General features: G+C 34.3%; 2 protein-coding genes across 3 annotated transcripts; both read left to right on the forward strand.

Annotated features, from left to right (window-relative positions):
• The first annotated feature begins 499 nt into the window (after window positions 1–499).
• LOC7455376 (cathepsin B-like protease 3) lies at window positions 500–5399 on the forward strand. Its single transcript, XM_006375348.3, has 11 exons — window positions 500–828; window positions 2641–2694; window positions 2784–2864; window positions 3018–3174; window positions 3295–3299; window positions 3388–3462; window positions 3564–3689; window positions 3840–4058; window positions 4389–4502; window positions 4960–4995; window positions 5089–5399. The coding sequence occupies exons 1-11, from the start codon at window positions 772–774 to the stop codon at window positions 5221–5223; spliced, it is 1059 nt and encodes a 352-aa protein (XP_006375410.2). The 5' UTR covers window positions 500–771; the 3' UTR covers window positions 5224–5399.
• Window positions 5400–14501: 9102 nt separating this feature from the next.
• LOC18105262 (uncharacterized) lies at window positions 14502–27596 on the forward strand. 2 transcript variants are annotated; one of them, XM_024584786.2, is made up of 19 exons: window positions 14502–15260; window positions 15652–15783; window positions 16147–16218; window positions 16639–16709; window positions 16825–16924; window positions 17021–17119; window positions 18063–18189; window positions 19993–20126; window positions 20246–20305; window positions 20424–20659; window positions 21433–21862; window positions 22705–23028; window positions 23165–23767; window positions 23891–24067; window positions 24340–24570; window positions 24660–24943; window positions 25908–26195; window positions 26517–26639; window positions 27247–27596. In XM_024584786.2, exons 1-19 carry the CDS (start codon window positions 15102–15104, stop codon window positions 27377–27379), a joined length of 3783 nt encoding a protein of 1260 aa, XP_024440554.1. In that variant the 5' UTR covers window positions 14502–15101; the 3' UTR covers window positions 27380–27596. The 2 variants fall into 2 exon arrangements, with proteins under 2 accessions (XP_024440554.1, XP_006375411.1); XM_006375349.3 differs by having other exon boundaries at window positions 23894–24067.
• The last annotated feature ends 355 nt before the right edge of the window (window positions 27597–27951 follow it).

The following is a 27951-nucleotide window of genomic DNA, read 5'->3' on the forward strand; positions in this document are numbered from 1 at the left end:
ATTTCACGTAAAGAAGTTAAAAAACATTTCATGTGAATGTAGGTTATACATAGCTGTTTCACATTGAAAAATTAAAAAATATTTCATGTTTATGTAGTATGTGTTTGTGTACATAGCTAAAAATTAAGAAATATTTCATATAAATTAAGGCTATATATATAGCAATACTACATGGGAAAATTGAAAAATATTCCACATATAGGCTATAAACATAATTAATTCACATGAAAAAATTAAAAAATATTTTAAAGGGATGTAAGTTATAAAAATAATACGAGGTCACAAGTTAATTTTATATGTTTTGGGATTGATTAAAAAAATATATAAAAAATAAAAATCAAGTTTTAAATTGGTTATACTGGGTCACCTGAGTTTTAACCATTTAAAACTTGTTTAAAATCCCTAAAGCACCTGGTCCGGATCAACCCGCCAGGCTGGTTTATATATATATATATATATATAAAATCAAAGATAGGATCAGGGTGGGATGTCCTCCGCAGTGAGCCATGAGGGTCATAACTGACAGTAACAGATGATGTCTCCATTATGATACGTGGGAAGCGAGAGCAAACCCAAAAAAGACAATGGGCTCTGCCATCACTGTTGACATAAGCCTGCACAAAAAGAAAAAGTCAAGAAAGTTTCCTTCCTTCTCCAGTTTGATTTACTTCCCTCACCTCCTTTCTTCTGTAGTGTAAACTCTCCCCTTTCCTCGTTTGTTACCTACTTCCTGGATATTTCGATTTTCTTCCCTTCTCCAGCAAGCAGGCAATGGCAAATCCTTTGTATTTTCCCACTCTTCTCTTACTCCTTGCTGCTATCTCTCAGGTAAATTGCTTTCCAGTTGCAATCTCTATCTATTTATTCTAAAAAAATCCGATCGTTACCTCTCAGTTTTTTGTGTTCTAGTGGAGAGATATCAATGCCTGTTCGAATTCCCCCCCCCCCCCAAATCTGGCGGTTGATTTTGTAATCAAAATTTAATTGCATTTGTTCGGGTTTAATTCTATTCAATTAAAAATACGAGAGTACTCTAATTCGTTGTAATAAATAATTTAATATAATCACTAAATAAATCGCATGTAGCTAGAATAAAATTTAAGCTTGTAAAAAATAATAATAATAAACAAGCATATAAACACATGCAAAATTAAACTAATCAAGTCCTGTTTCTTAAACATGCCTGTAAAGAAAGCATTATATTAGTCAGATTATGTAGTCCATTTGTTGAAACATCTAGATGCAGATCACGTTGCTATAATTGCATACTTTGGCAGTTTTATTGTTCGTACGCAAATGGATTGATTGTAATCAGTGTCTTATAATTTCAAGAACACTACTACTAAACAAAATCCATGAACTAGGAAAACATTCTAAAATATCTCTCTACAAATAACTTGAACCTAGCTCTAGAATGACTAGATGAAAAAAAAGTAGAAACGTTGGGAAAAGCAGAGGAGAGAAGGCTGAAGAGCTACTGTTTTGTGTGTGCAGAACATCTTTCACTCAGCTCTTTTTTAAATTGATTTTTTTGAACTGAAACTAATGGAGAATTAATTCTGTTAATTACCATAATTAATTCTCTTAATTACCCGTCATAAAAAAATAAAAACCTATAGTTTTGCCTTAAAATTAGATGTTTTTACTTTGAAAATAAAATTGTTTAGGTAGATGATGTTTATTCTTTAGATTGGCCAAAAAAAAAAATTCTTTATGGGTCTAAAATGCTCACATGTGACTTAACTTTTAAGCTCAAGATCCATTTGGTCTAGGGTTTTTTTCTCTTAAAAGCTCTAGTGCTTTACGGGTTAAATTTAAACTCTTCAACTTCATGCTAATAAAATATAAGAAAATCTTGCAATATTTCAATGCTAGATTGATAGTTCTTGGGTTTGCAAAACATGCTAATAAGAGTTTTTTTATATCAATTTCTTATTCACCCATAATTTGTTTTAATAAATGGTAGATGTTTGATTCCACTTTTAATTTGACTCAAATATAGCTATTAAATATGTTTTGAAATAAATTTATAACAGATTTAACTGCTTTTTAACACGTTAAAATCAGATGGATAATGACTTTGTTTCTGTATGCAAGTTCCTATATATTCTGTGGGTGGAAAGGTGATATTTTTGGAATATAGAGAAACTGTGAAGAAAATCTGTTAATAGCACAGATGGCTAAAGAAGCCAGGATTAGGCAATTAAAAAAAATACACGAAATTTTGATGTTTAGTTAATTGCACAGTAATCGGGGGTCTCTTTTCCTCGGCCAAACCTCGGATTGATTAGTTTCAGCTCTGTCATCTTTAACTGGGCAGTTTTAATCAGTCGTTTTTGCTGGAAGTGTTTTATTGCAACCCGCCATTTAAGTTAATAACAAAGTTATTGTTTTCTACTTTGAGTTTTTTTATTTTTTTATGGAGCTTTATTAGTACTTATGCAAAAACATCTTTAAAGTAGGAATTAATTCATAAATATGACCTTGTGAATACAAATCAGTAGGAGGTCGTTATGTCGGTCTGCTGGTCAGTCTTATCTTTAATTAATTTCCGTTCTTGGATTTTTTTTCCTATCTGTTTTGATTCTTGAATGGTTACTATTCTAAATTTGAAGTTATTGAATGTTATGTGGTCAACAGGCTACTGCGGAGGAACCAGTCTCCAAGCTCAAACTCAACTCTAGGATCCTTCAGGTATTTTATTTAGCAGATCCCCTCTTTTTTTGTATGAATTTGTTGCATTGCAAATTATTTATTTTTCTTCTTTCACTATGATTGTACAGGATTCAATAGTTCAAAAGGTCAATGAAAATCCCAAAGCTGGATGGGAAGCTACAATGAACCCTCAATTTTCCAATTATTCTGTGAGTGCTCGACTGGGCAGACCTTGTTCATTGGAGATTTAGAGACTGGGATTGTTTTAAGTACCTTTTTATGTTGTTTCATTAACTCATGTAGAGGCTGGCTCTAGTCTTTTATTCCATACAGCTAACATTTCCAGTTTCTTTGCTGCATAGGTTGGAGAATTTAAGTACCTTCTTGGAGTCAAACAAACACCCAGAAAGGAACTAAGAGGCGTTCCTCTTTTAAGGCATCCAAAATCCATGAAATTGCCAATAGAATTTGATGCGAGAACTGCTTGGCCACATTGTAGCACCATCGGAAGAATTCTAGGTCACTTTCTACCTGCTTGCATTGCATGGTTCTCTGTTTTTTTTTTTTTTAATTAATTTTCAAGGTCCTGATGCTTTTCTGCTTTGTTTGGCAAATCGTGGGTCGAATTTGAAATCATAGATCAGGTAAAAAAATTTGTTTTTATTTCTTTCTCAAGGATTTGTCTAAATAAACCTTGCCAGTTCTCAACACATTTCAATTTTGATAATCCAGGGTCACTGTGGATCCTGTTGGGCATTTGGTGCTGTTGAATCACTATCTGATCGTTTTTGCATCCATTATGGCATGGTAACTGAATCTTGTAATTCAAGTTGATTGTTTATATTTGAACAAAAGAAGTTGGCTATTTATGTTGTTCCAGTATAATCATATACGTCCTTTTATTGCAGAACCTCTCTCTATCTGTCAATGATCTCTTAGCTTGCTGTGGCTGGATGTGCGGCGCTGGTTGCGATGGTGGTAGTCCAATTGATGCATGGAGATACTTTGTCCAATCTGGTGTTGTCACTGAGGAGGTACAAGTTTCTGGCCTTTCCTATTACTTTGACCCTTGAGATCTCTCTTAGTTTAGATTGGTTACTGAGAAAATGAGAGACATTACATTTTGATCTTGCCCAATCTGTTCTACGATCATGATGTTCCTTAACAAAATTTTCATGTGGCAGTGTGATCCATACTTTGATGATATTGGCTGTTCTCACCCTGGTTGCGAACCAGGATTTCCTACTCCAAAGTGTGAGAGAAAGTGTGCTGATAAGAACAAACTCTGGGCGGAGTCAAAGCACTTCAGTGTTAATGCATATAGAATCGATTCTGACCCCCACAGTATTATGGCAGAAGTTTCTAGCAACGGACCAGTAGAGGTTGCCTTCACTGTTTATGAGGTAAAAACTTGGTTCATTCTCATTTGCTCACACTTGATGCACTGAGGTCTCTTGCAGTGTGTAACTACAGCTCGCTTATTAAGCTGAAGAAATTCTGAGCATTGCTTTTACAAGTAGGAATAACTTTGGTGGGAGTTTGCAAGCATTTTATCTATAAAATATGAATCTCTTTCTTAGTTGTACTTGCACTTTTCATTCATAAGGGACGAAAGTTGCCCATTATTAATCTATTGTAAAGTATTAATATAGATATTGCATGAAGATAAATGTGCCTGTGTAGTATAACTTGTTACTTAAAATAATTGAAATGGTCTGTTTACGATTCTACAGGATTTTGCTCATTATAAATCAGGAGTTTACAAGCACATAACAGGTGATGCCATGGGAGGCCATGCTGTTAAGCTTATTGGGTGGGGGACTTCTGAAGATGGGGAGGATTATTGGGTATGTGTTAATACTTGTCATTTGTTTTTAGATTTCATTGTAAGTAACTTCAATATGCCTAGCATATAAAAGCAGCGGCAAATTAGTAGGATATTTACCACCCGCCCATGATCGATTAAGTGTTAAAGCAATTGTCCAGAAAAATTAAAGACGTCAAGAATAAAAAGTCTTTTAATCTATGCCAAACTTTAGGGTTATTGTGCGGATGGAAGACACAAGACTTTTCACTAACTTCTCTTTTAGCTAGATTATGAATCCTTTATGTATAATCTAATTTTTTCACCTCCATCCGTCATAGATGTGATTGATCCACTACTATAGTCCAATAGGTTCTAAGTCTTAATTATTACCTAGTTTAAAATCTACATGACATATCGGCCACCTTATGGATATTTTTCTTACATTCATGACCATTGTTTTTTCATGTTATTAACACAAGTATTACTCTTTGTTTCAGCTTCTTGCTAATCAGTGGAATAGAGGCTGGGGTGATGTAGGTTCTTTTGATCAGAATTTGCTCCGTGTTGAATTACTGTCGTAAAAGGTATTCTCAATTGCTGACATGCAATTTCATTTTGAATGACAGGATGGTTACTTTAAGATTAAAAGAGGAACAAATGAGTGCGGCATTGAAGGGGCTGTTGTTGCTGGTTTGCCTTCCACCAGGAACCTCGTTAGAGAAGTTGCCAGCATCGATGGCCATGAGCACGCTACGGCTTGATGATGGATTATCGTATTCAAATGTGATGTAATTTATGTATAAACCGTGTTTTAGCGATAAATTATGCATGAAGAGAGTTATTGAATATGATCTCAGCTACATTAGGATGCTTTTGTTAAAAAGGATAAGATTGAATTTTAAAAAACAAATTCTAATATTAAGTTAATGTTTAAAAATTATAAGACCATTAATTCTCTATCCCCTTCGTTACCCTCCAAATGTGGAGAATCGAAGGATTGGTGGAATTGGGGATTGGAGAATGGCATCAGGAAACGAAAAGGAAGAAGGAATCACTATTCCCACAGCCTTTATCATTCTTTTTATTATTATTATTAATTATTCGATCTTAAGAATTCCTTAATGAAAAATATACATGCGCCTGCATACGCAACATGTAAGATTAAAAATTTATAAATAAAAAAATCTTCAAGGGTAACTCAACCGGTAAGATATTGGATTTGCTCCTGATTACAAGTTTGAGTTTCTTTAAAACTATTGGAGATTTACATGGTCGTTAACTTTAAGGCTCGTGAGATTAGTCGAGGTACGCAAAAGCTAACCCGAACACTCACGTTAATAAAAAAAAGTTATAAATAAAATATCTTTGTTGAAATATTTTTAGTATATTATAGTTTTTATTGATTATTTTATATCTTAAGAGTATAATAATAGAATTTAAATAAATATTATATAGTTGTTTTAAATATTTATAAATATAATTCAATAACCCATTACCAAATGTTGTTTTTATTTCATAACATAACACAATAGCAATATCCCAGTAATATCAAATAAACCTTTAATTTATCGTGTGTTCAAGAAGATAATATATCATTGATTTTTAAATAATAAATTTTGAAGGAAAATTATTTTGCTTTGCCGCGATAATTTAGAAGAAACACTCTTCAATTACATAAAAAAAAAATGGATGGTGTGATTCTCATTATATAAATTATTGATCCCACTCCATGTTTATTATAGTTTTTATCAACATATAACATTACCCCGTCTTTAATATAACTAAGTATCTTATTTTGACATGACTAAATTTTATTGAAATATTACTTTAAATTATTCAAAATCAAATAATAAATAAGAAATATATAAAAAACAAAGTTTTAACCATTTCAATTGTTTTAGTATATATTAAACTATATTTTGAAACCTATATAATAGTTTAAATTATTTGGTTAAGATAACTTTTTAATAAAATAATTTTATATATTTTTAAATAAAAAATAATGATCATCACCGATCAAAACACCAGGAGAGTAGCCTTTTCCAACAACGTACCCAAATAGCATGTCGAAGCTTGATTTTTAAACTAACTAGTTATTACCATCATTTTGCCGTAGGGGCACAAATCAGCTACCAGGATACTCACTCCTGAACATATCTTCTCCGGCGATTATAAACAAAGACCTCAACCGCTTTTCTTTTCTAGTCAGTGCGTTATTGTCGGCGACTTTAATTTCTCTTGCCACACCGTGTCTACACCAAAAACCATGTGCATATTTTAATAGTCCTCCATTGATGTGATTTATCCAGCATGGACCACGGTGGTTTGTCGCTTTATCTACTTTCTGGCAGACTGGGTTGGATTAGACCGGATTGAATTTGTGGTTTTCAATGTGGGGATATGGAAAAACCTGACCCATCAGTTCCTTCTCCTCGAAACAACACCTCCACACACAGAGGATCTTTTTGAAAATCGAAAAATAACATATTTCAGTAAGAAAAACGTTGTGCTAAAATAACACATGTTATAAAAATATTTAAAAATAACATGATTTTTATCATAATTACGAATCTAAATATTAATTTTGTAACATTTATTATTAAAAATATTGGTTTTGTAACAACCACTTTCAGGAATAAAGGTGGTTTATTCAAAAATTAAATATGAATATCTTATATAAATTAATTAACATGTTAAAAAATCAACATAAAAATTTATAAAAATCCAATTGTTAAGATATGATATTCAAGAAGATTTAATGGTCATTGAATAAAAGGGCGAGATAAATCTGAAGTGGTATAAGAGAGAAATGAGAGGGTTAAAAAGATCTCGATGAGATAATTCTAATTGTATTATGAAAAACAATCAAACAATATTGTAATTGGTTGGTGGTTTTAATTTGGGTTAATTACCTTAATCCAAAATAAAATTATTAATCAATTACAATCTTATTTGGTGGTCTTTTATATTACAGTTAGAATCATCTCATGGAGATTTTTTTTAATGATATTAAGTGTGTAAAAAATATAGTCTCGGCGTACCTCGATCACCTATTTTTTCTTTCTCGATTTCTCTCTCAGCTTATTTTCCTTTTATTCATTGACTATCGACTATCAAGTTTTATATCTTAACAATTAAAGTCTTTATAGAATTTTATGTTGATTTTTTAACATGAATTGCCGCCAGCCGTGTCTTCGCTGCAAGATCGGTGGGTTCTTCTTTTCTTGTTTAAAGAAGAAAACGATGCGAAGTGCTTTGTTGTTCCAAGACTGGATTATAATTCTTTTTTTTTTTCTAAATGTTGGTGAGGGGCTAATCAAATTCATATTGAATTATACAATGGAATTTCCCTGGGTTTACACGCAAAACAATTGGATTAGACTGGCATGTGATTAATTAGTGGTTGTTGGGGTTCCTTATGTGCATTTGACCCTTTTAATGACCGTGCTCATCCTTGACCCGTTTTTCGCGCCAATTAAATATAGTTAAAAAGTCTTTTTTAAAAAAAATAAAAAGACTTGAATAAAATAAAAAGTCTGATAATAAAATTAAAAAAAAAATCTTTCTTAATCTATAATTTTGTTTGTTTTGTTCTTTTTACACGTGCACTTTTGCACATGTGAATTCCAAATATTTTTTTTTATCTTCAACACTCCTGTCAGAATGTGTTAAGATGTTAAAATACCCTCGCACATATGGTAGTCTTAAAGGAGACAAACTTTTGTCAACTTGCTGGAGGTATAATCTCATAGATCAGACAGTTAGCCGTCCAAAATGGCGATGCAACTGTCCTTTTCTTGTTTATCAGAAGACTTGATGGAAATGTTCACAGGAAATTAACACACGTGCTCGATAGTCCAAAAAAACAACATGACACTAGTTATCGAGGGAAAAAAAGAAGTAAATTAACTCAGAGTAAGTGTTAATTACGTTGCCTTGACTGGCTATTTTCCATGCATGTTCTTGGGGAGTCCATGAAGTAGAAATAGCATTATCTTTGTACTTTATGTTTTAACTCTTTTTTTTTTTTTGAAGTAGAAATAGATTTTATAGCCACTAGTTTTCCATGATAACGTAATTACTCTCCTTGTGCAGCTTTTTTTTTTAATTTGAGGAAACTCCATCTCCGAAAAACATATTTTATGGATCTAGATGAACGAGTAAAACCCTGGTTATTTTAGATTCTTACAATAGATACATGTCATGACTTAAACTCGAGATCTACTGTACAAATCTAAGTTCTTTGTCATCACACTATGCCCCTGGAAACCTTGTGCAGCTTCTTGCTAATCAGTACTGGAGTAAAGGCTGGGGCGATGCAAGTTCCTGTCAAAATTCTCTCCATGTTAGACAAATAAACACAGTGTTTCTTCTCAGATGTTGATTCTTGAAGATTAGAAGAGGCTGTGGTTGCTGGTTTGCCCTCAACCAGGAATCTTGTTAGAGAGGTTGCGAGCACAGATGCTCTTGAGGATGCCTCGTCTTAATTGTTATATTTCAAAGTGCTGTATTTTATGTATCAATCACATTGGTTCTTGTGATAAAAAAAAAAAAAGGGCTTGTGTGCTGTATACAAGGGACGAGACCAGGTATATGCATCCATGTACGTAAACAGTTGTCTTTCTCAGCTGAAATTTGCTGTTTGTGTGAGAAGCAAACAGGGTGTAGATATTGTCGTGCTTAATATTTACTGATAATAACAGATTCACCTTCTTGGTGCATTTCACGCTGCAGCTTCTTACCTGCTTCCTGGTCAGCTGTTTGGCGTTTCCAGGTTGATTGGGTAAATCTGCTTCGGCATGTTAATAATTAATAATAACTCAAGGAGTTTCGTGCTCTAGTGAAGAGGATAGGACGGCCCTGTGCATGCTCGAGAAGATTTCAGAATTTTAGATGTTAAAGAAGTCCAGCTTGTCATTTTCTTCACGAGTGTTACAGGATATATATATATATATATATATATATATATATATATATATATATATATATATTAGAGTATAAGTGTAAAGAGAAATATACAATCTGTAACTCTCTAGAATCAAATTTGCTATTCTTCCATGGTATACTAATTGGTATCTGACAGTTGTGTCTTGGACCTAGTCTTCAACACGCCCTGCAATCTTAAGCAAAGGTGGCATATTTTTTAAGATTGGTCTTTCAAAAGATTAAACCTTCTTGCACTCAACGGTTTGCTAAACAGATCTACAAGATGGTCTTTACTGAAAATAAATTTAACTTTAAGACAATTACATAATCAATGAATTGTATATTTTTGTTATTCTTGACCTGATCTCGGACAATGTGAAAAGCAATTTTTTTTTTTTTGTGCATGCATGAAATACTGGGTTAGAAGACAAACAGGTGTCACACCATAGCTCTGGAGAGTGCCCTATAAACCATCAAGTGGAAGCCCTTTTTTTTTCCCCTTTCCTTAGACCGAGACGAATAATTCATCGAGAATCCAATGTGCAATTCATTTTGATGAGATGGATTCAGAGTGATCGGAAAAGCGGGAAAGAAATCCCTCTCTCTATTACTACGAATAAGATTTTGATCTTCTAAATTAAACTTAAACAAAGTAAGCATAAAGTTAGATTGGTTCACCAAGATTAATGAAGTACCCTGGGGTTGGCCATGATTGAAGAGTAAAATTAAATTGTAAAATGTTAGTTAACATAATATGTGTGTGAGGCTGGATTATTTGGGAGAAGGGCTAATAGTATGGATGAGACACCAATAACAGGATCTTCGACATAAGAAGCTAGATTGGCGGGAGAGGCATGCAGATGTTCTTCACCTTCACCAATCATAGGATAATTTTAAAATTCTAAAAGTCGCAATTTCTTTAAATTCATGTTGTTCAATTATTTTATTGCGAGATGGATAAAAGATAAAAATGAATAATTTTATTAGATTTGTTATCCAAAGAGGAGCTAGCGACATTAGTGTTTAGATGCATGTAATAATTTTATTAGACTAAATGTTCGAATAAAAGCTAGTGGCATCCGTGTTCATATGACTTTGATAATTTTATTAGACTAGCTGTTCAAAAAGAAAATAGTAACATCTGTGTTCAGATGACCATGATAATTTTATTAGGCTAGTTGTCCGAAGAGAAGTTAGTGACATCTGTGTTTGGATGACTAAGATAATTTTATTAGACTAACTGTCTAAAAAGGGGCTAATGACATCTATGTTCGGATGATCAAGATAATCTTATTAGACTAATTGACCTAAATGAGTTTGTGGTAACAGTACGTTTGATTGACGGGATATTAAACTTGTTTAGAGTAAAAGTGTACGAATGATTTATATATTTATTGTAAATGATGAAGTTAATACCATTTCTTAATGTTAATGTAATGAATGAAATGGTAATATCCATATACGTCATATGCATATATGTGTTTTGTTCATATGGCTATTGTATTATAATCTAATATTATGAAATGATGTAATTGCCATGTTTTTCACATTCTTAAGCCAACTAGTAGATTTCTATAATGCTATTTTTTATTATAAAAACAAGCTTCGTAATTTAAAGATGTTAAACGGTTATGTATTTTAATTTGAGAATTTCATTTTGGTTATGTAATCATGTTTTGAAAATTATGCACGTTAATATTTTGTCATCCATTGTAATTTTGTGCATCATTATCAAAATTTATATTAATTGAGATAAAATTCTAAAGATGACTGCGTTTTAAATATCAATGTTCTTTATTCATTTAATGAAATATGCTAAATAAAACTTTGATTAATTATATGTCAATTTTATTATTATATTTCATGAAAAACTAGTTGTGGATTATCCTTTAGTTGTGTTGATGAGAAAAACACCCGGGATGATTGGACTTTAATTGTAATATTAGATTGCGATATATATAAAAGAAGTTGTTGATAGCTTTGTACGTTTTCAATATAGAAGAAACTCTATTAAAATCCCAGTAAAATAAAAAATAAAATTACCCCTGCATTTTGTCTTTATATTCTTTATATAAATAACAATATTGTAGAAAAATATATTTTTAAAAGTTAGGGTTATTACAATAAGCTTACAGATTCTTTGTCATCATGATCCCTCCAATCCGCATCTATAAAACCATGAAGCGAAAGTATTGCTCTTTTGCTAATATATAATCCATTCGAAACAAAAAATGTAAGATAACATGAAATTTGCTTAACTGACCTCCAATGGCAAACAGACGGCTTATGCATAAATATGCTCTCACCTTGTCTACAACAAATGTGAGATCAAGTCTAGTGAAGGGGAGATATTGTAACCCTCCAATAATATTTGCCAGGCTTAGCTTTGTCCATAGAACTTCGTTTAAGAAGATCAACAATACATAGATGCGCGCTCTATCAACAATAAACCATCTAACCATCTAGGTGGTGGTCTAGTAGTAAAAATTTGGGACTAAAATGTTTGCTTCCTCTGTGGTCTCAGGTTCGAGCCCTGTAGTTGCTCATATGATGGTCACAGGAGACTTACATGGTCGTTAACTTCAGGACCCGTGGAATTAGTCGAGGTGCGCGCAAGCTGACCCAGACACCCCCGTTAAACAAAAAAAAAAAACAATAAACCATCAGCATAAAAAATGACTTCAACACCCCAAAAAAACTTAGAGGCCCAGGATCTTTCACTGCAAAACTTGAATTGAGCTTGTGTATTAAGTGATTAATAACGGCTGAGCTTGGTCCTGTAATAATGACGTCGTTAACATAGATAAAATATATAAAATGATAGAGGAAATGTGATAATATAGAGAGATGTATCAAGTTTTCTATCATGAAAACCAAGAGCCTTGAGTTTTTATGTAAGCCTAGAAAACCAGGCATGAGGTGCCTGCTGTAAGCCGTGAATAGATTTTTTGAGAAGGCAAAGATTATTGAGATATTGAGGATGTTGAAAACAGGCCGAACCATGTATACCTTTTATTGTAAGGTTATGAAATAATGTATTTTTTTATCAATAGATTATTTTTCCTTTATTATTGAGAGTAAATTTAATTAAATAAATATTTTATTAACCCATAATTAAAAAAACCCTACTCACAAGCATTATGAATTTTATAATATCATCAAATTGATATAACAAATATACTGAAAAACATGAGAGATTCACCTTATATTTTTTTTTTATTAACCACTATAGTGTGGTTACCATTTTGTCATTGCCATAAAAAATAAATGACTTTGGATCGAGAGTATTTTGATATTTTTCACAGGGTTTATAAGTCATTACTAATTTGTTTTAGGGTATTTTTATCATTTCAATGTTTTTATAAATAGTAAAGTAACCAAAATATTCCTAGAAGAAAAAAAAAGTAGTGTCTGGGGTAGGGGTATTTAGATATTTTTTATTCTTTACACATAAATTTAGATTTTTTTATCTTGATTTTTTGTTTTGGTTAATTACGAGTTTGGTAGAAGATAGTTATATAATTTATTATTAAAATAATAATTTTTTATTTAAAAAGTTGATCACACGCCACCCCATTGAAATCATCACACGTTTCGAGTGATGTGTGCAACTATTTCTTGTTGTTAAAAATAAAATGTTCATTAGCCGTCTCAAATTATACTTTTTCATTTTTTATATCATAGATGACGTGTGCATTCTAAATATGACAGGTGAATTGCATGTAACCTTTTCTTCCTTCATTTCTTTTTATTACCCTCATAAATACACTATGATCCTTATTTTTCTTGTTATTTTCAGTACTGAACGTTATTTATTTTGGTTTAAAATATAGTCTAGGTCGCGGCAGAGCTAGGCTACAGAGGTTAGTAAATACCTTTTGTTTGAACCTGGTAACGCTGTTTAGAGGACCCCATCACCGTACTAACCATCAACAAAAGAAACAAGAGTCAAAGATTGAGCAAAAATACCATCTCAGAAGATAACGATAAACAACGTGTGACATTGCACTGCACAATTTCGTCGCTGTTATATTTGGTTAATTAATTTGATATGACTCAACCCCTGTTCATCCAGTGACTCACACTCCATTTCTTTTTACACTTTTGTGCACGTCATCGTGTTAAATGCTTGATGATGTTTTCGGTAAATTGACGCCAGGTCATCATTGTTGCTACCTGGCCATGTCACACGAGCCAGTCAGGCTCTATCGGGAAGATGTTTAATTCTTCCCTCTTTCTCAAAATAGAATTTTCATTTCATTTTCCTGAGAGTTGAATTTTGAATTTATGTTGTTTTTTTAAATATTTGTTATTTAAAAATATATTAAAATAATATTATTTTTATTATTTTAAAATTATTTTTAACATCAGCACATTAAAATGATACAAAAACACAAAAAAATATTAATTTAAAGAAAAGAAATAAAAAAATTTTAAATTTTTTTAAAATATTTTTGAAACGCAAAATAAATACTATTTTCACGATTTTGAAAAACAAAATAAAATAAATGACTGGAAAATGTATATTTGCATTAATTATTGGAAAAAAGAATCTCTTAATTTGTTGTTTAAGAATTAAGATCCTCTCCTACTATTAAAAAAAAGAAAATAGAAAATGAATAGTTAGAATTTAGAGTACAGGAAATCTAATTTATTTTGGGTGATTGAGAACGTAATAAAAATTAATTTTTTATTTAAAAATATATTAAAATAATATTTTTTTATTTTCAAACATTATTTTCAACAATACATCAAAATAATTCAAACGGCACCTTTATCTCGTTGGTGCTGAGCTGGGCCATGGCATTACGATGGATATGCTGTCACTTTCTTTCTGTCTGAGTTCCCACATTATTTTTTTCAGAAAGCAATTTATTTGACTTTTTTTTTTTATATATATATCCATAAAATAAACACAGAGATAAAGAAGAATTCCAAGGGGCGGGGACGCACAGGATGATCCGAAAATCCAAATGAGAGTTGGGTGGCGACATGTGATGAACTGTTTGGCATCCCGCTAACCAATGGAAAAGAATATCCTGTGTAGACACCTTTTCTATCTAGCAAATCGCAAAAAAGATTATATATATATATATAAAAAAAAAGATTTCCAAGCATCAAAATAATACACGCCTTTCACGTTGACGTTGCCTGCTGCCGCGGAGGATGAAAATTTAGACCCGAGGGAGTCCACCTTTTTACCGGTCAGTCACTTGTCCCACCAGACCACACAACAAGAAAGCAAGCAAAATGAAAGGGATAAAGATAGTCCACCTCATTTGTGGCACTGAGGCATAACTGCTCCACCTGAGTATTTTCTGTTGTCGTCGTCGTCGTCGTCTTGCTTGTTTGCTTGTATACAATAAATAATTTGTGTTTAATTTCTCTATAAAATATTTTATTTATCTACCCATCCCTATCTCTTTATAACTCCTCCCCTTGCTTTTCTTCTCCTTCAAACTTGCTTCCAAGCCTCTCTTCTGTATAATTCTCCTGTTCTTTCCGCTCTATAAATTCAGGTGCCGGGTGGGAGCACTAGCGTGATATTGTTGTAGCGTGGCGAGGGCATTTTGGACCGGTTTTGGCATTTTAAATTATTTTAAAGCTTGGAGTGGATTGAGAGAATAAATAGTGAGCAAGAAAGAGTTGGGAGAAGGGTGACAGGCAGCGCAGAATTAAAATTAAAATCAAGAAAAAAAAGGAAAAAGGAGGCATGTCGAATGCGGTGGTAGAAAAAGAGCCAGAGCAGGTGATGAAACTGAGAGGTGGATCAGTACTGGGAAAGAAGACCATTCTTAAAAGCGACCATTTCCCTGGCTGTCAAAATAAGCGCTTAACTCCTCAAATCGACGGCGCTCCTAATTACCGTCAGGTTCTCTCTCTCTTTCCATTTTTCTTCTCAGCAGTTTCCTTTTCCCTTTCTTTTCTTTTTTGATTAAAGCATTTGAAATCCCCCGATTTAGATGCATACCAGCCTTTTCTTTTTTCAGATTAGGGATTTTTTCCCCTTCGCCGGAAACAAAGAAACTGAAATCATGTTCCCGCTTTATCTTTTTGCCTGTAGAATTAGAAGTTGACCATGACCATTTTTAAGAGCCTCATTTGTCTTATTCTGCTTCTAATCTTGTAAACGAAAAAAAAAAAAGTCAATGGCCAAAAGCATTGATCACTGTAAATTAATAATTATTAAACTAATGAATTGTCATTAATTGCATCTTATTTACTTATTATTATTATTCACTTATTTGTGGTGGCTTTGATAGGCGGATTCGTTACCTGTTCACGGTGTTGCGATTCCAACAATCGAAGGATGTCGTAATGTTATTAAGCACATAAGAGGTCGGAAAGACGGGAAGCAAGCACAAGTTTTATGGTTTAACCTTCGTGAAGAACCGGTAAAGCTTTCGCCAAAATGCAGCTTCTTCTTGTTTTTTCCTCCCCATTCTTCGTGCTGTGCTTAATTGACTTTTCGGTAATCTTTATAAATTAGTGCAATGGACTATAATGTATTCTTTTCTTTTCCCTTTTTAATTAAACAAAATGCCAGTGGAAGCAACATAATTATTAAAATCATGTCAAACTTCATGTCAATAAATGTTAATGTGTTTCAGTGCACCTTCTGTTTTGCCTTCCTTAACTCCAGGGACGTCCCCTATGTTTTTTCATGGAGCATAGAATTTTTCCTTTGATCGGCTAGAGTATATTGTCAATAACTGTTGGATGTTTCTACGTTCCCCCCCCTTTTTTTATTGAAACAGTTGGTGTATATTAATGGGCGTCCCTTTGTCCTGCGCGATGTGGAGAGGCCTTTCTCCAACCTTGAATATACGGTATGCTACATATACATGATTTTTCTCCTTAATGCTTTTACCTTAATCTGCTATATCTTTCTTACAAACTTGTATCTCATGTTTACCTTCTAAATTTCCGCATTTTAGCCTAGAATTTATGTGCTTACTCATAGTCTTAACACTAAAATGGTTCCCTTGGTGATATAAATGCAAGAATTTGCTCAGCTTAAAATAAATTCTCTCTAACATCCAGGATGAGTTGATTTAATTCAATGTCTTTTACGGAATCTCTCATTCATTTTTTATTTTTGGTTTATATGTTCGCTCAAACAGATCATAGCCTATGCATACTAACTTCTGTATGCGTACATGCACATGGTTGACAACAGCAGTCATGCAAACAAGTAGTGGATTGTATTTGCGGTTTCAACTTGATACTGACCTTCTGTGTTCAAATAGGGAATAAACAGGTCTAGGGTTGAAGAAATGGAGGCTCGGTTGAAAGAGGATATTCTGATGGAAGCTGCAAGGTGTTTCCTATGGTTCAATACTGCGTTATCGTTGTTTTTATTTTTATTTTTATGTTACTTTGTGTTTACCTTTGGTTACTCTCCCTCTGAATATGTTTGCACATTTGATTTACAGATATGGAAATAAGATACTTGTTACAGATGAACTGCCAGATGGTCAGATGGTGGACCAATGGGAACCAGTGTCATGTGATTCTGTGAAGACACCACTTGAGGCATAACCATGGAACTCATTCTGCTTGTGAAATAACTAAACAAAGTTAATCTACTGATTTTATAACTTTTTGTTGCAACTTTATTCTATTGTGAAGGTGTATGAAGATTTGCAAGAAGAAGGATATCTGTATGATTACGAACGTGTTCCTGTAACAGATGAAAAGTCACCAGAGGAGCAGGATTTTGATACTTTAGTGAGTTTCACACCTTTTTTTTTGGTGATAAATCAACTAAACAAATAATTATTTAGTTACGTTAGCTGTCCCTTTGACTAATTAATTATTTGTTTGCAGAGGAATTTTGCTTACATCTTATTTTATCTAATGCACTTATAGAGTACCAGTAACTTAGGCACCGTTTCTACAACCTTGTTGAATTCTAGTGCATAACTTGAAAATGGCAATTTCAAGCTCTACCTTTCTTTGCCTAATCTAGAATGACTGTTCAAGGACTGCTTGTTATTTGTAAGTGCAAGGTTGTATTTTATATCCATTAATATATAAAAAACTTCATTACCTTCTAGTATGTGATAGTTCTTCTTAACTATAATCATCATAGGAGCAAAGATATCAGATGCCCAACATTTTAGGTATACCGAAAATTTCACTAGATATCCAAGTGAAGACTTGAATCCATGACCTCTCCATACCTTAGTCCAAGTCTTAACCACGTGTGCTAGCACACAAGAGTTTCTTTGTTGTCTTCTTGAACACCAGAATTTCTCTTGATGACAATTCTACATATCCTGAGGCTGTAAACTAAACCAGAATCTATCAGAAACGGGATTCCAATTTGGAAATGAAGCCTTTTTCCACAACTCCATGCTTACTGACAAATTAATCCGGTACCCTCAACCTTTAATGAGCACATGGAAGAAGATATCATAGTCAGAGCAGTGGAATTTAGAATCCCTGGTGTCAATACCAATTTTTGAAGACAAATGAGAAAATATTTTTTGCAAATGATATGCTGCAAAATTCTGTTTTTTTTTAGATGCAATGATGCATGTTCTTGTTCCAACCATGAATCATGGAAGCACACCTCTGCGACAAACATGACCAGTCACAGTTTCAGATATTTGTTTGAGTACGATCAGTATTCAGTTTTTCTAAAGGACACTTGCCTACTTTATTTCAGGTCGATAGAATTTATCAGACAGACTTGAATGCAGATATAATATTTAACTGTCAAATGGGGCGTGGAAGGACCACAACTGGTATGGTGATAGCAACTTTGGTATTCCTCAATCGGATTGGAGATTCTGGTAACATTCTCTCTTTCTCTAACTACTCTTGTACTCTAGTGAATATGCCAGCAGTCATCATTCTTGTCAACATAATTTAAGCCAACTTTGAATCTTGCATGTTACCTCAGTTTCTTGATCTTTGTTGTCTGGCTGAATTTCAGTTTTTCAAGATGAGTTTTATATTATTCATTCTCCATCTTCTAGTTTTTTATCAACCGTTTCACTCTTTTTTATTGAAAATGTTTCTCTAATTTTCTTTTTATTCCATATACTTCCATGTTAGGGTGGTCATTGTGGAGAGGATTAGTCAATTGTAATATTTGTTTTTGTTTTTTTTTGTTTTGGGAAAAGGCTGGAGATTCCATAACCTTAATTTTCCTGTTCATTAGTATCATATCAAATCAATCTAAAAAGTCGGCAAAATCCAGATCCTTCTTTTACCTGATGTAAGTGTGTAAGGAGATGGAGAAACTTGTTCAAAGCTATTAGCCTTAGCTTCCCCCTCATAATCTATTCCAACAGAACTTGTAAACCTGACCTATTTTTGTTAATTCTGCTTGCATTGATGTGGAGGATTGATTTGCAGGAGCTGTTGGAGCACAGATCTGTTGCTTTTTACGACAGTTCCAAATTCCAAACCAACCACAGACTTGGACAATGCATATACTCCCTCCATTCCATAGCATATGATTCAAATAAGGATAAAAATGTGGCTGATTTTTATATATTAAGTATTAAAATTCCCTCAGCTTATTATTATTTTTTTAAAATCTTTTATTACTTGCATGCCGAGTTCATTTTTTTGGTTTTAAAAAATAAATTAAAATTTTATCATTTTTCAATAAAATGATAAGAGATATATTGTGGGATGAAGGGTTTAATTGGTTATGAACAAATATCTAATGTTCCTGAAGAAAAACAGAGCACTTGCTTCAATGCTGTTAAAATTATTCTAATGGCACATCTAGAATACTCTTCCTAGGTGCTACTATGAAGCAATGAAAAATTTGAGCCCTCATTTAAAGAAGAGCAAATTTAGGGCAGATTTTGTGTATTATCACAAGGAATGGTGCAAAGGGATCCATATAGCTGACCCCAACTAGTTTGGGATTGAGACTTGGTGCATGTATATGTAGAAGAGCATATTGTTTTGTCATTCACATGTCATCTCCTGGAGATTCTATCTCCATATTCTATGAGATCTTCTTTACTTAAAATATGGAGCAAATTGGCTTATCACTGCGCAAACTAAGTCTTTACCACAATATGAGTGTGTAGGTTTCATGTCCACCTCCCCACTTCCCACAAATGCATATATTCAAAGATGAGGCTACTTTTTAAATTTTTCTCTTAAAAGAATATTATTTATGCTCTACTGGCCATGTTAGGATTTAGCTTAGAAACTGCCAAGAGCAGTGTGCTAGCATAGATAACAAATTGATTGACAATCTAGGGTGGTGGACTGTAACTTGAAATGATACACCCAAAAGGACCTTGATTTAAAGTTATCTATTATCTACTATTTTAAATTACTACCCAGTCCAAGATCAGGTTGCAATCTGGAAAATAGCTTGTGAATTTTCAGATTTGGTGTAAATAATGAGAGAATAATGCATATGTGATGAGAAACCACCGAATATGTGAAGTCCTGCTTGAACAGATACACAGATGGGTTCAAAAACCTTGTTGATATTATTTGCTTTCTAAAATGAATTTGAATTATAATTTTTATTGTAATTGATTTTGTTGAGAGGAGTGCAGGTTGAATGTTTTAATTATGATAGTTGCTGATGTCTTTGTCATCATGTTACGTGAAAATAGGTATTCAGAGAACCAATTCAGTAGGGAGAATTTTTGACTTTGGTTTGAATGTCAATGAAAATTTGCCAAACTCAGAGGATGCGCTTCGCAGAGGAGAATATGCAGTCGTAAGAAGTTTGATCCGGGTTTTAGAGGTAGTTAATGTTAACTTTAATTGATTTTTTTTTCCTTGCTTTTGATATTTATTTATTTATTTATTTTAGAAGCACTTGGCATATTTTGGAAATTTCATTAATCAGTGACATGCGTTTAGGGTGGTGTTGAAGGGAAAAAACAAGTGGATAAAGTCATTGACAAGTGTGCCTCCATGCAGGTATGGGTCTATAATTTATCTTAATCTAGTAAGGTATAGATATGTAAGAAGAATGGAATTGTTTCTTCTGTGTTTCATTTTAGATTTCACCTAAATGAATGAAGTGTCTGGACTACAGAACTTACGGGAAGCAATTGCCAATTATCGCAATAGTATTCTTCGTCAACCTGATGAGATGAAGCGAGAGGCATCACTTTCATTTTTTGTGGAATACTTGGAAAGATATTACTTCCTCATATGTTTTGCTGTGTATATTCACTCAGAGAGAGTTGCCCTCCGATCTAGTTCCTTTGTTCATAGCAGTTTTGCAGACTGGATGCGAGCACGACCAGAACTTTATAGCATTATTCGTAGGTAAAGACACGTGGTGATGGTGCTGGTTTGTTTATGGAAATATCCAGACTTGTATCCTATTTTTACTAACATATCAAACTGAAAGAGTGAAGTTTGTGATTTGTGTGTACAAATACTGGCAGTTCTGTTGGCTTTCCATTTCATTAAACTGTTGGACGCTTCAATCTCTTTCCCGTGATAAGGTGTTTTCTACAGATACAAACTTAGGAAATTTAATGTGCCTGGTAGTTGTGTTCTAGTGATTGAATTCCCCCCCAAAAGCTAATTGTGAGATATCATCGTGCCTTGGTTAATTTCTGGGACTGTTTATTTGTCACACCTCGGCACATTGTCTATGGATATTTTGTTTTGATGTTAAAAATTTCATCCCAATCACACAATTACTAGGCTATTATTTTTGTAAAACCTTAAATTAAGAAACTTATGTTGGACACTTGGAAACTAAATGCATAACCATCAAAGTCATCTGGCACTTGTATGGACAGTTAAAAGACTGAATGAATCCTTAATTGAAAGATATCTGGTTCCTAGCCCATTTCTGGAAACATGTTTATTATTATATTTGTTACAGTATATAGAATCATCAAGAAGTAAGCAAATTCAATCTTGTCAAACACCATAACTTTGGCACGCACTTACATTCCAAGTCCAGATTTTTGTATATTTATGTCAACCACTTATCTCCAATTAGAATGCAACCTCATATATATCAATATGTGTCAGCAACTGCAGATCACGTGGAACTTATTTTGCTTCAACCATCCTTGTTGCAGGTTGCTCAGGAGAGACCCAATGGGTGCCCTTGGGTATGCGAGTCTGAAGCCATCTCTAATGAAGATTGCTGAATCTGCTGATGGCCGACCTCATGAGATGGATGTGGTTGCAGCCTTGAGAAACGGGGAGGTGCTCGGAAGTCAGACTGTTCTAAAAAGTGACCACTGTCCTGGCTGTCAAAACCCTGGTTTACCGGAGAGAGTGGATGGTGCACCTAATTTCAGAGAAGTTCCTGGCTTTCCAGTTTATGGAGTTGCAAATCCAACCATTGATGGTATTCTTTCTGTCATTCGAAGGATTGGCAGCTCTAAAGGAGGTCGCCCAGTTTTTTGGCATAATATGAGAGAAGAACCTGTCATCTACATAAATGGAAAGCCATTTGTGCTCCGCGAGGTTGAAAGACCATATAAAAACATGCTGGAATACTCGGTAAGTATTTTTTACCTCCCCACAACTACCAACTCGTCAGCTTCATTGTGCACGCAGCAGAAGTTGACCCAACTACTTTGGTTACTAATTCTTCCATTTGGCAGAATAACTGTCATTTGGATCATTAGCATTATGGTGCATAAATGGAATTTATCTGAATAGAAAAACCATCCAAGCGTGTTTGAAAACTGGAGTGGGTTTATCATGCTGTGATGCAAGTTGATAATTTGATTCATGATGAATTAACGACAACCTTGATATTGTCCTATCCTGGTTGCATGTCCTTGCATATCTAATTCATAGAAACCAATATCGTATTTAACCTTGTCATTTTTTTTATTCTTTATTATTAGATCTTTTGTTAAAAAAGTTTTTCCTTTCCTTAAGATGTACATGTTACTTAGCTCTATTTTCTGGATGGATAGCACACTCATGTCATAAGTAATTTCATTGAGCCTGGCAGACATAATCTTGCCTCCCACTCATCTGTGAGGCTCCCTAATGGGAATCGCATGAATTTATCAAGGTGGAGCTTTGGTCCAGGGACCTGAACAATTGCTATAAAAACAATTATTAGAATGGAGAAAAAGCTTTTACAAACTGTTAACATTTCATGACTTCTGCTTAGATATCAAAATCTACTAAATTGTGTTCATATTATGGGTGCATAGGAATTGTGCCTGACATATATAGGGAGCTTTTCTAGAACACTGATGCCTCCTCACATGGGCTATATTCCATTTTGAAGTGTACCAATTTTTTGTGTTACCTTTGCTCAATTTCCTTTTCCCAGTTTTCTTCACCATGGTTGCTGAAGTTGAGATTATAATGACTGCATTCAGGGAATTGGTCGTGAGAGAGTGGAGAGGATGGAAGCTCGACTGAAAGAAGATATCTTGCGAGAAGCTGAACGCTATGGAGGTGCTATAATGGTCATTCATGAAACAAATGATGGCCAAATTTTTGATGCTTGGGAGCATGTAAATTCTGATTCTATTAAGACACCACTTGAGGTGTTCAAAGGCTTAGTTACTGATGGTTTTCCCATTAAGTATGCTCGTGTGCCAATCACTGATGGTAAAGCTCCTAAAAGTTCTGATTTTGACACATTGGCAATAAATATTGCTTCTGCTTCCAAGGATACTGCTTTCGTTTTCAATTGCCAGGTTAAAATTTTATTCTTACACTGCTGTCATTGGACACGTGCATGGATGTATTCATTAATTTCTATGGAACCGCGTCCTGTTTATTTTTTATTTTATTTTTTTGTCCTTCACCTCAATGTCTTTATAATAAACACAGATGGGAAGGGGAAGGACTACGACTGGCACTGTAATTGCTTGCCTTCTGAAACTTAGAATAGATTATGGGAGACCAATTAGAGTCTTAGCTGATGATATGACCCATGAAGAAATGGAAAGCGGAAGCTCAAGTGGTGAAGAAACTGGAGGTGACCCTGCTGCATCCACCTCTGACATTGCCAGTGTAAAAACTGATATGGAGCAAGGTCGTGCTTTTGGCATTGATGATATCCTGCTGCTGTGGAAGATAACAAGATTATTTGATAATGGTATGGAATGCCGAGAAGCATTAGATGCTATTATTGATAGATGTTCTGCTTTGCAGAACATACGCCAAGCTGTTCTGCAATACAGAAAGATGGTCAATCAACAACATGTTGAGCCAAGAGTCAGGAGAGTGGCATTGAGCCGTGGTGCTGAATACTTGGAGCGTTACTTCCGTTTAATTGCTTTTGCAGCATATCTAGGAAGTGAAGCATTTGATGGATTTTGTGGACAAGGAGAATCAAGAATGGCATTTAAGAGTTGGTTGCATCAAAGATCTGAAGTCCAAGCAATGAAATGGAGCATTCGATTAAAGCCAGGGCGTTTTTTCACTGTCCCAGTATATTTTCTTTCTTTTTTTGACTTGGAAATTCTTGGGCTTAATGACAACTCTTTTCTCTGTTGTGGATTTCCCCTTTTATCATTATTATAACTTGGGCGTATGGTTGTTTTTTATTCTAAGCAGGAGGAGTTGAGAACACCACAGGAATCTCAGCATGGAGATGCAGTAATGGAAGCCACTGTCAGGGTCCGAAATGGTTCGGTTTTGGGTAAAGGTTCTATCCTCAAAATGTATTTCTTTCCTGGTCAGAGGACTTCCAGTCACATACAAATTCAAGGAGCACCTCATGTTTACAAGGTATGCCTACATCTGAAATTATATCAATGATGGATCACTGGTAAAATATCCTTTTTGACTCTCCAATTTATTTTTTAATGTATTCCAGTTTGTTTTCTTCTGCATTTTCCGTTTTCTTTCACTATTTTAGATCACAGACACAATAACACGCACCCTCGCATACACAGACAGTCAAGGCTCTGTGGAAAAGCTGACCGTGTGAATACAAGGGAGAAGTCATTACATCCTGATGGAAATTCCCCCTTTTAAGCTCAATATTTCTTATGCTTCAGGTGGATGGATATCCTGTGTATAGCATGGCAACACCAACGATTACTGGTGCCAAAGAGATGCTTGCGTATTTGAGTGCCAAGCCCAAGATAGAAGGATCTCTGACACGGAAAGTGATATTGACTGATCTCAGAGAAGAAGCAGTTGTTTACATCAATGGCACACCATATGTGCTCAGGGAGCTAAATAAACCTGTTGATGTTCTCAAGCATGTTGGAATTACTGGTCCAGTGGTCCGTCATTGTTGAATTATTTTTTTATTTAAAGAACAAGCTATTAGTGAAGTATGTTACTAACTTCCTGTATTGTAACTGTTATGCAGGTAGAACTCATGGAGGCCCGACTAAAAGAAGATATAGTATCCGAGATTAGACAGTCTGGTGGTCGAATACTTTTACATCGTGAAGAATATAATCCAGCAACAAATCAGTCCTGTGTCATAGGATATTGGGAGAACATCTCTGTAGATGATGTGAAGACACCAGCTGAAGTGTACGCTGCTCTAAAGGATGAGGGTTATGATATAACATATAGGAGGATTCCATTAACTAGAGAGAGGGAGGCTCTAACTTCTGATGTTGATGCAATACAGTATTGTAAAGAAGAGTAAGTACCAAAATCCTCTGCTCCATATTAACACAATTTGTCTCTTTAATTATAAGTCTGGTAGCAATATTTCTATTTAGTATTTGATAACCATAGTATGTGGAACTTGAAGATTTGTCTGGGGTTCAGACTGCTGTTTAAGTCTCTCTGGCAGCACCAACGTCATTTTCACATTATTATCTCAAGCATCTATTTTAACTGGACAAAAAAGAGTTATGCTGCCAAGTTATGATTTTTCCACAAGGTGGAAATCATTTCATAACTGTGCCCTTTTGTCTCTCCAATTGTTCATGTAATTGCTAGTCCGAAAGTTACCCAAAGCCTAAAGTAAAACCCTATCACGTTGCAGACTTTGAAAATAGTAACTGATTAATTAATCCTTGGCAATAATGTAACTTGTCTCCCAAATATTTGTCAAATATGGACCGTTTCTTTTTACTGGACATTATGATATCGATTGTGACTGACCTGATTCATGCTAAATGATGGCAAAGTCATACTAAAAGAAAGCAATCATCTGTCAATTAGTAGCATATTTAAATAACAGTTGATTTTGACTCTGAGTAGTACAAAGAATTTAGATAAATCAAAAGTTCAAGCAGTCTTAAGTTGTTGACAACTTTCTTTTTGAGTAAACAATAATAAGCCATTTCCTTTTCCTTGTCCAAAACTATTTGCAAGTGCTTGGTTGGAAATGGACTCCCGACAACTTGCAAATGTTTTAGCTCATAACAGAATTGGATTTATGTAGCCCGTGACAAGTAGTATGGTTTTGAGGTTTAGTTTAGTTGGGTGTTTATGGAAGCAGATGATTATTTTTAGATTCTTATTTGGAATTTTGACATTTGGCCTTTCCACAATTTATGCTCTGGGAGATTCTTTTGGTATTATTTTAAATAATCCTTTCTTAAATTATGCTTGGGTGCAGAGATAGTGTTGCAAACTAACTAAAATTTGTCTGTAGCTGTGAGGGGAGCTACCTTTTTGTTTCACACACAGGCTTTGGAGGTGTTGGCTATGCAATGGCAATTATTTGTATCAGACTTGACGCGGAAGCAAAGTTCACATCAAAGATTTCACAAACAGTGGTTGGTAGACGTTCATTGTCTATTTTGTCTGAAGCTAACTTACCTTCTGAGTTGTCTGATGAAGAAGCACTGAGGATGGGCGATTACCGTGACATACTTAGTCTTACAAGAGTTCTCGCACATGGTCCAAAGAGCAAAGCAGATGTAGACATTGTTATTGAAAAGTATGCGATTTTCCTTTCAATCTTTTTTTCATAAAAAAAAGGGGCAATAACTGAATGCAAGTTTATAAGATGATTGTTGAGGCATAATTATAGGAAAAGAAGATAAATTCTCCATAACTTGGGGAAAAGCAGAAAGTGACAATGTGTTATCTGATTGGCCTGTTTTTCTGTCAACTTGGATTGAAAAATGTTTACAACTACAAGTTATTTTGTTGTGTGAAGATATGTTTTGTTTTAGTTAAGCTCTACCGTTTTTTTAATTAATTGGTCTTCATTGCCATAATTTGATCGTTGTGTTGAGACCCTTCCTTTCTTTTAAAGGTGTGCAGGTGCAGGGCATTTGCGTGATGATATTCTTTATTACAACAAGGAACTTCGGAAGTCTCCTGGTGATGATGATGAGCAACGTGCATACCTCATGGATATGGGCATCAAGGCATTAAGGTTGGTTGATATATCTTGGCAATTTAATCTTGGAGCCTTTGCTAAGTAGCTTTTTGTAATCCTCCTTTTCTCTTGGAAGATATACTCAATCTGCTTGGTCCATGTTGCCTTTCGTTAATCAACATAGAAAGCCACAAGATTCGCACTTGCATTTTATTCCATTTCAGTCTGGTAACCTAGGACTATGTTGGATTTGAATCTGTCCTATATTTAAGGTAAGGGCATCACCATGGTTTGCCTTGCCTATCGGCATCCAACCTCTTAATACTTCATATGACAGCTATTTAAGTCTGCACCCCTTTGGTTTTTCATGTCACTGGAAACTTGTTTGTACCCTCACATGCATATAATTTAGTGTATGGATGGTAATTTAATGGGAATAGCATGAATTTTCTAAATAAATTGGTGTCAATTAGAACAATAGATTGGATGTTTTAAGTAATGCTCAATGCTCCTGCAATTTCTTAGTCTCAGCTTGTGTGCTCATCTAAAATTTTCCTGGACTCCTGAAAAGAACAACGCTTTTGCATGTCCATTGCAGTGGGTTCATGGTTCCTTAGCAACTCTATATCATATTATGTAACCAATTGCTTTTGCCCATTTTCAGGAGGTACTTTTTTCTAATCACATTCAGATCATACCTCTACTCCACGAAGGCGAGTGAAACGAAATTCACATCATGGATGGATTCAAGGCCTGAACTAAGACATCTATGTAATAATCTCAGGATGGATAAATAATTGCAGGCACATAAAAACTCAATTCAAATGTATTTTTGTACAGCTAGCCATGTTTGTAGTTTTGGTGCCAATAACTTCACTTTCTACTTGCTGCTCCACGCTGTTGCAAGGTTTGGTTAGAACAGTAAAAAAAGAACACACGAGTTTCAGAACTGATACATCAATCAACATTACATAAAGATCATATCAGTGGGCGGGTCTTGAGCCAAAACTCAAATTTGTTTTGCCTTCTATATAAATGCTAAGACAAAACTCTTCGTGTTTGACCCTTGATTGGGTGTCAATTCTTTTGTTGAAATTTGATTAAGAGGGGGGTGGGAGGTTTTCAGGAGTTGATTACTGCATGTAAGTTTGACAAACCGATGGAGATGCGTGTAATTTTATCCTACAAGAACTCTAAAGGTTATCCTTGGATGTAGCAGAGAAGTAAAGAGCACAGGTATGCTCGTGAACATGAAAGTTGAAGCAAAAGGTTGCTCGAGGAAGCATGCCTGCGTCCGTCAATTTTTAGAATTGCCCTTCCATGCCCTTAATATCACGGACTTGCAACTATCACCACGGTGCCCAGATTT

This window comes from Populus trichocarpa, chromosome 14 (assembly GCF_000002775.5).
Source record: "Populus trichocarpa isolate Nisqually-1 chromosome 14, P.trichocarpa_v4.1, whole genome shotgun sequence".
NCBI classification, from domain to species: domain Eukaryota; kingdom Viridiplantae; phylum Streptophyta; class Magnoliopsida; order Malpighiales; family Salicaceae; genus Populus; species Populus trichocarpa.